This window comes from Scleropages formosus, chromosome 6, assembly GCF_900964775.1.
Source record: "Scleropages formosus chromosome 6, fSclFor1.1, whole genome shotgun sequence".
In the NCBI taxonomy this organism is placed as follows: domain Eukaryota; kingdom Metazoa; phylum Chordata; class Actinopteri; order Osteoglossiformes; family Osteoglossidae; genus Scleropages; species Scleropages formosus.
Genome location: NC_041811.1, coordinates 34,237,524 through 34,249,040, shown reverse-complemented (window position 1 = coordinate 34,249,040; position 11,517 = coordinate 34,237,524). Strand labels below are relative to the sequence as shown.

The 11,517-nt window shown below is 44.8% G+C and overlaps 1 protein-coding gene across 1 annotated transcript in view; it reads left to right on the top strand.

Moving 5' to 3' along the window:
• Positions 1-6,997: 6,997 nt before the first annotated feature.
• The window catches only part of ralgds (ral guanine nucleotide dissociation stimulator), a 57,253-nt gene continuing 52,733 nt past the window's right edge, over positions 6,998-11,517 (top strand). The window contains exon 1 of the mRNA XM_029252806.1: positions 6,998-10,899. Coding sequence (XP_029108639.1) covers positions 10,876-10,899 — 24 coding nt within the window. The 5' untranslated portion in view covers positions 6,998-10,875. The remainder of the gene's footprint in view (positions 10,900-11,517) is intronic.

The following is an 11,517-nucleotide window of genomic DNA, read 5'->3' as shown; positions in this document are numbered from 1 at the left end:
AAGGGCCACTGTCTGGGTACACTTTTAATCCAACAAATGAATCTGCTTCAGTCAGTGCGTTTGTATAAATAAATATACCCTCAACGTATAGTCTTGTTTTTCTTGTAATTTCTGAAGAAAAGATTTATCATTGAGGGAGCTGAAATTAATCCTTTAATTGTACAAATTCCTTTGTTGTCCATAAACATTAAAACTGGTCCTTCTGGGACTCATATTTCCTCATCCCTGGACTTCTGCTGTATGAAAATAAAGGCTCTTCACCTGGCTGCAGGTTCTAACACAGAGGTTGTAGCAGAAATGTGACTTTATCTCGGTGGCAAATTTTCTTCCCACAAATATCCCATATGGCAGCCTTAAAAGGGACGTTCCAAATCGTTACGAATGTCATAGATTTATTACATACTACTGAACGTGCATCCCTCATGGTAAGGAAGCTAAAACCAATCCACACTGTCTGGTTATGTGAAGACCTTTATGAATGATAAATATTGTTGAACTATGGTGAATGTTATTCCTGTGGTGAATGTGACCTGTGGTGCATAACCGTGGATGCTTTGTCTGAGCTCAATGACCCCGTACTTTGCTTTTCTGCTTTAAGAATCAGCAGAGACCATCAGGGAACGAAGGTACTGTCGCGTGTACGTTGCAGAAAAATGAGAAAAACGGCTTTTTATTGTTTCTGAGCACACACACAAAGAAGAAAAGGACTTATTAATTTCCTCTTTTCGTTTAATCGCACAAGGTGTAGAAATCAAAATCTCACAATACCAAATATGATGAATGAAACATATATCTCATCATGCTCTACCGCCACTACTAGTCAGCTACAACTTGATGGTGCTTTTAACAGCTGCGCTTAAGTAGTAATACGATTCTTAAGAAGCGCGCACACACACACACACACACACACACACACACACACACACACACACACACACACACACACACAGAGTCGGAAACCGCTTGTCTCCAGGCGAACTGGAGCCTAACCTAGCAACACAGGGTGTGGGGCTGGAGGGGGAGGGGACACACCCAGGACGGGATGCCAGTCCATTGCAAGGCACCCTAAGCGGGACTCGACCCCCAGACCCGCCAGAGAGCAGGACCTGGCCAAACCCACCACGGCCCCCATTCTGAAGAAGTAGCACCTGAAAAATAAATCCTGCCCATTTTCTTGGTGGACATGTCATTCTCCCTTTTACTGTCACTCTCTTTCTGATTTTGAAAAGCACATAGTGATTCATATTAAGTTATGATCAATAACTCAGAGCGAAGCCTGCATGTTCAATAAAGCCACTCATGGATTGTGTGTGGTTTCACTTCGTTTACATGCGGGTTGTTCAAGAATACCGCAAAACGAAATAACTCAAAGTCAAAAAATAATACGGCACAAAACTATAAATGAGGCGTATTTTAAATATGTTACATTTTGAGCAAAAAATGATTCTTGAACCTAATTAAGTCATAATTTGTTTTTCATTTTTAAAACAAAAAACGAATGAAGGCCTCGTAATTTGCATTTTGTTTTTCAATTTGGAATCAAAAAACGAACAAATGCAAACGAACACAGACCTATGAGCTTAGGACCTCTCTCTCGAAGTATGTGTGTCCTGTGTACGCACTCTACGTGCTGCGTGTGCTCTGTGTATGAGCTGATCATTGCTCATGGTGCTCGTGGTACCAGAGACCTGGTTCACCGGGCTCACTAGCATTATATGTTCCAGTTTTTCAGTGAGGGGTTCTGGGGTCTCGTCCCACTCGCGGGAATTCATGATGGATGTTTTCTGCTCGGAAATGAATGGCTGCTAGGATTTGTGCTGCAAATGAACTACAGTAGGAGCTGTACAAGCAATATTCCGTATATAAATATTCATAAGTGCTGGCCTTCACCAGTTGACAGCTCTTTGAATGTAAAATCGACAGATACTTTATTGATCCCCAGGGATCAATAAGACAGAAAATAAGAAAAGATGTCTGATATTGCTTTGCACACAGCTACCACGTGAGTGGTTCGCAAAGTGTATTTGATACCCGACAAGTGCGAAAAATGAAATGCCTGGGATCTCCTAGAAGTGTGTCTCATGTGTGAGATTCATGAATTTGGATCAATCAGCACTGGGGAGCAATTGAAGAGGTGGGTTGAAGGCTCAATTAGTGGTGTGGTGGTATCAGATGGAATAGCAGTGTTTTTCAGTTTTCTGCAGTTATGAGCATGGTTTCCATGTATTGCCAGCATTACTTGGCAGATCTGAGATTTCCTCTCAAGAAGAACCATGGGGTTATGAACATAAGACGGGTCTGAAGTATGGAGCAGCCGGTAGCGTAGTGGTTAGAGCTACTGTCTTTGACTCCAACGGTTGCAGGTTCAATCCCCAACTCTGGCTGTAGTACCCTTTTGCAAGCTACTTACCCTGAATTGTTCCACCCGTGTAAATAGCTAAACAATTGTAAGTTGCTTTGGAGAAAAGTGTCAGTTAAATGAATACATGTAAACTTTCAACCTCAGGACCCAATTTGTGTTTTCATGGGGCTGAATCTAAAGGCAGTGAAAATGGCATGAATATTGACACCGGGAGAGAGAGTTTAGCAGGATTCAGGTTAAACTGTTCCTGTGCTTTTGATGTTATAACTGTAAAGGTTTGGTGAAGAAATGGTCTCAGTTTGGACTCTGTAACTGGAGCGACACAGACGAGAGGACGTGGGTTCGATCCCCGTTCAGTCTGTGTGGAGTTGGCATGTTCTCCCCTTGTCTGCGTGGGTCTCCTCCGGGTGCTCTGGTTTCCTCCCACACTCCAAAAACATGCTGTTCAGGTTCCCCCATAGTGTGTGAGAGAAAGAGTGTGTGTGTTCCACTGTTGTATGGATGAATGAGCCAGTATAAGTAGTGTATCTAGCAGTGTAAGTCACTGCGGTGAATAAGGTGTGTGGGCTAATAACACTACATAGAGTTCATTGGAAGTCACTTTGGAGAAAAGTGTCTGCTGAATAAATAAATTTAAATGTATGTAACTGCAACCTTGTCAGCTTGTAAACTCTTACTGTACTCATAGGGAACTTAAGTCAGTTACTGAAGCTGCAGTCAAAGTTTCTAGCCACATTTGCTTGAAACTTGTTTTTATTATGATTTATGTTGAATTAAGTTACTCTGCAGGTTTTCAACATTGAAGATAAATTCAGTTGCAGTCACTTCTCCGACTATACGAGTTTTCTTAATGCGAATTCACTCGTACTGAAGTGACGTCAAATACGAAACTCCCGTTGTGTCGTGTGCGATTTCCTCCCCAACATGTTTACATTTTGTGTCACTGAGTAAATGAGTGCAACTTAAAGTAACGAAGATGAACACAGCGGTCCCTGGAGGAATACACATGACAATTTATATGTCGCTCCGTTCAGCGACAAGTGCTGATAGCGAGGTTCTCCTCAATTTTCCCGTCATTTTTGGAAAAACAAATTATCGCCAAAAAATGTGTGAGCGAGGTGACGAGGATGTGCTGGTGATAAATTTTAGGTGGGGGCATAAAAAAGCTTTAACGCTCTGACATTAGGCTTTTCTTGTAAAAGCGTTTTAAACGAAATGAAAAAAAAGTGAAATCCTTTCCGCGGTTGACAAGAAGAAATCAGTGTTGCACTCAAGCTACCTTCACTTTTTTCAAGTATATTTACCGTAGTATTCTTTACTCTGAATTGAACATGTTTTGAAACTGTGCTCAGAGTTTTGTCAGGATTGTTATTAAAATTGATAATGCGTTGGCTACAAATTTGTTGAGGATTTGAGTTGTCTGCCCATAACCGTGTTTTTCTCATAAGCCCTTGTAAGAGACGAGGCAGGAGACGAGACAAGAGGTGCAGTTGCCCGTTGATGAGGGCAGGGAGAAGGAAAGGGATGGAAAAGGGGGACCAGGGAACAGGTAGGATGAGGTTTCGTGCGGGTCGGGGGGCTGGGAGAGTTGAATCTATTGGGACGCGGGCATCATCTCTGGGATCGGGTTCGAGCTCGGGTTCGTCTGTGTCTCGTTCTCCTCCTCGATCTCTTCTCTCTCTGCTGCTGGGCACCGGGGAAGAAATAGGGAGTGCTTTGCCCCTGTCTCCGCCCCCTCCCCGGGCCGCCTCGGCGTGCTATAGCCCTATTATTTTCATTGCATGATTTTCCATAAAGTAGGGTTTCATAAGAACTCATCTATCGTGTTATAGCAAAAAATATTGAAATGGATGTTAATTCAAGTAAATGACACATACACTCCATACCTTATAGTACCTGCCATACAAAAACAGAACAGTCACAGTGAGATGAAATATCGTTTGATGATTGTTCAAATGCACCTTTTAGGCTTGTTGAAAATTTGTTGTGTTGCACAGTACAGGCGTTTTTCCTGCTCTCAGAACTTGACACCTGGGATACCTGTGTGTGTAGTAGAATAGGAATGATGGTTAAGGTAGCAAATAAAACACATGCAGCTGACTGCTAAAAAAAAAAACACTATAACTGAAAAATTAATATTTGGATGAGGTCACATTGACCATCCATTGAAACGCACTCAGCCAGTATTATCGACTAGCTTCACTGAAAGGACGTTGAGTTTAATGATTTAATGATGGGCTATGGTTTCCCCTCTGTGTTGTTTGAGTTATGGGATATCACACCGGCCACTTGGAAATGCCTGCTATAGATTTGCAGCTTTGGAACATGTGGGTTGGTGTCTTAAGCCTGTAGAAAATAAGTCTTTTGTGTCTGTCTCGGCTAAGCAGAAGCCCTTGATCCGAAGGTATTCTGTATGGGAGGACACCCTGTGGGAGTTCCCTTATAGCCTGGGGATAGAAATCAAAACAAGCCATCTGTATTTAATTCTCAGCGATTCTTTCTTGTGCTAAAGCATCAGAAGACAAACAATGAGGACAAGAGCAGTACAATGGAACTTGTGCAGAACACCAGTGTGCTGGGGCTTACACTGCGGTACATTCGTGTTTGAGAGTCCAGTCTCCCACTGCGGTCTGAAGTAGAACCACCCAAAGGGAGCCTCTATACAGGAGTCAATGACAGCTATGCAAGCTGCTTCCTGACTACCTTTGATACCAACTAACAGGGAGTAGTGGAGGAATGGAATCCTTCCAAGGTCCCATGCCAGAGAACATAAGTCTTCAGCAGGGAATGTGAGAGCATCGACTGTATTGTCAGGGGGTGGAAGTTGTTTCGACAGTGTCATTGATTACATGTTGGTTGGCTGAAGGTTGAAGAATTGTGTGCTGGGGGTGAGATGTAGGCTGTTCCTTGGGAAATCTAGTGGGGGGGGCACTCTGCTGAGAGTACTGTGGGGAAGGTCCAGAGGCACCAGAAGGTGAGTTGGAACCTGCAAGTTCCAGAAACCGGTGCCAAAAGCACAAGTATGATGTGATGTCTGTCTGTAGATTGATGGCTGTTGTAGGTCCAAACCATGTGGTCATATAGTAGTAAAATAACGGAACAGGATAAATACAATTCATATTTTATCGGGAGATACGGACTTGTCGTTTTTTTTTTTATTTTTTTCCTTTCAAAAGATCATATTTCATATTAAGGCATTACACTTCAAAGAAACATCTTTTTTTGAATGCTTTAACATTTTTAGTATTTTTCTTTTTATACTGTTGCTGTGAAAATTTTGTATGAGCACTATGTAAAATTTTATAATGAAATTGTCAATGAATTGTTTTTCTTTGTGTGGACTGTATGTGTTCCTTTTTTGCATTTATATTCAAATGCTACAGTGAAAATGCCAGTTTTTCATATTTTAAACATTTGTAAAATGCAATAAATTTTCTGACAACATAAAGGTATTTCAAGCCTTTTCTTAATTCAAGCTATATTGAATTAACAAGCACTGAATTTTCAGGTAAACTTGCATACAAAAGGGTGTATGGGAGCTTTCATGCATCTAAAGGTCCCCCCTCCACTAAACTCCTGAATAGTGCCAGCCTTCATCTTTTTGGTCTCCACTGAGACACTCGGTGATAAAATGTGCTGTTGCTGTAAAGTCGATTTCCAATTTTAAGTGGAAATTGATTTGTTTTTACTTCCACGTGTACCTTACTTTACAGTTCATTTAAAGCCCGACCCCCGGATCCAGAGGAGAGTGTGCTGATGATCGTACCACATTACCCAGTAATCCTCAGTAAAGGATTCCATTTCTCTTATCAATGCACCGATTCTGCCAAATTAACTATGTTTGGATCCAGAGCCTGCTTCAGTGTATAGAGCATGCGCATCACAAGTCTAGCTGGTCATTATTTGCTACTACTGCAATGATGATTGTAGTGACAGCTGGTAGTGCAGTGGTCAGAGCTTCTGCCTTTGGACCGCAAAGGTTGCAGGTTTACCTCCAGCTCTAGTACCCTTGAGCAAACTGCTCCAGTAAAATTACCTAGCTGGATAAATAACTAACTAGCTTAACATTGAAAGTGGCTTTAGAGAAAAGTGTTAGCTAATTAATGTAGATACCTCTCTTGCTCATAAAATTCTTGTGTTCTCCACCACTGGTTTCTTTTACCTTCTCGTTATTCTTCTCTTTCCTCCACTCCCTCCTTTGCTTACCCATTGAACCCAGTGAACTTTCTCTGCTGACATTACTTCACATTCTCCCCTGATCACAGAGTCTCCTTAGGACCTCCTTGTCTCTTATCTCCCTGTCTTACCTTCTCCCTCCCACTAGTCTGTATCGTTCTCTCCAAAGCAGGACGTGGTAAAAGCACAGGCAGCTGGTCAGAAGCATGATTCAGGTCCTCAAGATGCCTGTTTCCATGGTAACCTCTCTTCCACATGCACCAATACACTCTAGGAACTGAAAGATGGTATGGTTTTTAACTTTAATATTTTATTATAATTACTTACTATTGTTTTATACAAACCAGCACTATACTAATTCCTCTTATTTACTTAACAGGGAAACAGTACATATGACGATACAGAATTTTTTTTGTTAACAAGCACTTATTATTTGTGCTGTTTTCAGTAAATGTTGGCAACATGGAAGTAATTGTATGGTATTTTAACATAGTTTACTTAGACAAACAGAGTGGAAGGAAGACTGGACAATATAAATTGTTCAAGCAAATCTGAATGTTAACAATTCTGACTTCCTGTGCACATCTGGGTGGAAGCTTTTGTTTACTAGGACTAACCGCAAGGAAATTACATTTTCCACAGCTAAGAGCAACATGAACAGTATTTCACGGAAGGGTCCGAGGAGTTACGGGGAACAAAATGGTTAAATACCAAAGGAAAAAACTCCATTCTTGTGTGCATTTTCTGGAAATTAGTGGCTCATATGTTCACGATGATCCAATGCATTAAACTGAAACGCCTTTTTTCACATGCAGGGAATGATAGGTTGGGGAGGGTGTAGAAATCCACTTGCTACTTGCTGTTTCTTTTGCTTATTTATATATTTTTTAGATTGATGCCATCCTTACCTTTAGAAAAAGTATAATTCTGCCATTAAGAGTGTCAAATATAAATAGGCAACATTTGCCTGTTTAAGGAAACAATAGTAACTTTAACTTCTTGGAGGGGCACTGCTGCTGTTCTTCAGAGTGTTCAGCTTAATAAATTTTCAGTTGTCCATATTTGTACGCTTTCATTAGGCATTCATTAGCTATATTTACAGCCAGTAGCCTTCAGCAAAGTAATTAATTTGTGTAATTATTACTTCACCTAGAGCTTGTATGCTGGTACGGTGCATATTGCAGGAGCTACGAAAGTTCTTTGCACTCCGTTTTTAAAAATACGCTAAATGGAATGCCGTTTGAACCTTTAGCTTAGCGTTCTGAATCCTCCAATATGGTTATGTGATACCCTCTCCTCTTGATGCTCATAAACCTTGAGAACATTCTTCTAGGTCCTAACACTTCAATAAACAATACAAATGTTTACACGTAGGTTTGTAAATTCAGCTTACCGAGGTATAATTTATGTAACCGAACAGAAGGCTCATTGTGTCTCTGGCCTTTTCGTTGAGATCGAAGTGTGCCGTCTGTTTTTACCAGGGTAATGTCTGATTCGTTCCCCATTAGGGAATGCACGTTAAAATGGATTTTTGGAGCACGGAGTTGGACGAAGCGAAGGGCTCGATCCAGTCGCTAGGCTGCCTTGGTCCCGGGAGTTCGGTTGGACTCTGGAGGAAACCTTAAACAAAGTGTTCGCCATCGTAGACGACGATTCCCGCATTCTATATGACACCCTGGACGAAGAGAAGACAACCTTAAGCTCTAGAGCTCCACTTGTACCTCCGCTCGCATCCGCTGGCAGCCGTTCAACTCTTTGATGTAAATATTCTTACTGTCCAAGTGGTACTGAGGCATCCAGACTCCGTTTTTTTTAACTTCTTTACACAATACTGTTGTGCTACCCAGTGTCTTCTCTCACTACTTGTATGTTTAGGGGCAGCTGACAGCACAAGATCCGAAGGCTGCAAATTCAAATCTCACCTATTGCTAAAACACCCTGGAGCAAGGTACTTAACCCCGGTAAAATACTCCAGTAACAAAGTACCCAGTTGTGATAACTGTTGGTACCTTAAGTCACTTTGAAGAAGCGTCAGCGCAGCGAATGGATGGAAATGAGCGCTGCTGTAGCCTTGTGCAAATTTCTTTCTTTCTTTCTTTCTTTCTCTTTCCTCCTTTGAATCGGTGTGTCTGCACTCCTCCGGTTGTCTCGTGCCGAACTGTGTAACGCGAGCTCGCGCGCTAAGGGTTTCCACTTCATAATAATTCGGAACACCTTCGTATTACGCCTCCTGCACAGAAACCCGAGGGCGCCCCGTCTGTTCTCTCATATTTCTATATATAATACATACGTATATACGTGTCTCGCGCTTGCATAAAGTGGCGCACGGGTTTTTTAAGGAGGCTCCGCGCGCCGCCTCAGAGGCAGCGTCTCGCGCGCCCTTGGCCACAGCCCGCCGTTTCAGCCGCATACGAAGGTCTGAGGTGCAGGCGGTAGCCGCGCGCCCGCCTCGCCTCGCCTCGCCTCGCTTCCCCTCCATGTCGCGCGGAGGGCAGCGGCAACGCGAGAAAAACGGCAGCCCCGCCCGCGCGCGCGGAGAGCCGACACACACCGGGAGGGGGCGGCGTCGCCGCTCGGTCACTGGGCCCCCGCCGCAGGCGCTGTCCGCTGGGCGCAGTCCTACGAACATCTCCGAGGGTCTCAGCGCGAGCTTCCCACGCAAAGCGCTTCCTCGCGCATCTCCGTTCCGGTTTCCGTTCCCTCCGTCCTCCCCTCCGACCGCCGCCCGACGGCTCTTCCGCGCTCTTTTCCCTCTGGAATTTAAACGCTTTGTCCTTTTTTTTTTTTGCGGGCCGGACCTGAATTTCAATATCTTTATTTGTGAACGCGCGCGCGTGTGTGTGTGTCTGTGTGTGTGTGTGTGCGCGCGCCCTCGTTTTCCTACAAGAAGCGGAGATCAGTTCATTTTGAATGAAAAAAAAAAGCGGACGGTGGGCATCGCCGGCTTTCGGACTAACTGACTGGTCTGGCGCACAGACACAGGAACGCGGATTAAACGCGAAACACAACATGTGAGAGATATGAAGGATCGTCCATTTTGTCACGGGGGAATATCCTGAGAGAAGAGCGCGCGCGCGGATGTTAATAATAGTCGCTGGACACATACAAATATATTATCGTCTTTGATCTGCAACGCTGTCATTTTTCATTTAAATAAAAATAGCGCCGGTGCCATTAGGAATATGGGTTTTGAGCAAACGCCGATTTGCTAAGCAAGAGGGACTGAAATAGGCTACAACGGGCGACGACGATGACCCAGAATTGTGGATTTCTGTGCGACTCTCCATCATCAAACTGCACCGTTACAGAAAACTGCGATTTTTTTTCAGTCGCGGGAACGTCGAACGCATCGTTCTCATCCTGCTTTGTTCGTGCGGGGAAGGTGTAGCTGTCATCATCATTATTTTTTATTTTTCTTTTTGCCCGAGTTATCACGCGCTACAATTTTAAACAAAGCCGCGCGGAGCGCGTTTTCTTCACTAACGCGACGCGTCCGGACGGAAAGCAATAAATGAAGCGAAAGTGTTTCTTGGACCAACATGAGTTCACACCTGAGCTGTCAGTGAAAGGGGCTGCGACCACCGCGCTGCTCGAGTCGAGGGGGCCCGCGCGCTCAGTCGCGAGACGCATACGTCCGATGACGAGCAGCACGGTGAGGATGAGGATGAGGATGATGATTCAAGGTTGATATCCTTTCTTTGAAGCTGGAGTGCGAAGGAAGATGTGTTTTGCAAACCTGGCATTTGGCGGAGTGACGCTACAGTGACAATGGTGTGGCTACAGCTGTAAAGTGTCTCTCCGACACACAGATCGAGAGGTTTTTTTCTGGTTCTTTCTTTCTTTATTTCTTTTAAATTTAGCAGTACACAGTGTGACTAATAATAAATAAGTGGAGACCATTTTCGTTTCCATCACTCACTGCAGCTCATTTAACGGAATCCCATCCCTTCCTTCGTCGACTCCACACCTTTCGGCGCCCATTTGTGTGTGACAAACACACACGTGTTAGTAACGCGCCAAGCCGAGCGCGCGGGCCACCTTTTCTCGCAGAGGAGCCGCTCCGCACCCGCTTTTTAACGGATCGGACGCCCGCGACACGCGCGATTGATGACACACATCTGGAAACGGCTGCTTTCGCCCGAGGATCTGCGAGCGCTCGCGAGCTCCCGTTCAGAAGCGCCACGGTTAACAGGAATCCGACACGCTCCCGAAACACTGTGCGTGGATTTTTGGCTCCGTCGCTCAAAATGTGCAAAGCCAAAGGCGTGTTGTGAAGGAGCGCCGCGACGCCTCCATGACTGCCAGGACACGGACCGGGACGGGGGTATGAATCCGAGATGATGATGACGCTGGATACACAGGTAAAATACTACAGTACAGCACAGTACTGTACACCCGCGTGATTATAACTTCACTGCCGAACCGCAGCGTCCGGCTTTGCTTTTCCTGCTGCGCGTTGCCTTAGATTTGCACCTAAACTAATTTTGCGTTCACGTCTTAAACTTGTCTTTCGGCAAGTTGAGATAACAAAAGAAATTTGCTTGCCATCATCAGGTGCGCGGTGCAAGTACAGTATTTTGTTGCGGGTTAAAGGGACAAGAAATCATTTGAATATGAGAAAGAGTCCGCGATGCAGCCGCCCGAACGGACGACGCGCTATTAGCATAACAGTCAATCCTGCACTGACTGGAACAGTCGCCCGAGGCGCACCACACACACACACACACACACACACACACACACACAAACAAACGAAAAACCCATCACCTCGTGGCACGAGTCCATCTGCATTGTGCAGCTCTGACTGTCGTGCCACGCGGATCGGGCGGTGGGGCGGGAGGGGTCACGCACGCCGCCCCGGCGCTTCCCGACGGCTCCGCTCCTCCTTACCGTGGCACCAGGGGAACTGCAAGCGACGCGTGGCTTTGGGCGACCCCCCCGGTGCCCGGTGAGAGTGAGGCTGGCAGCGCTGCGTTGTG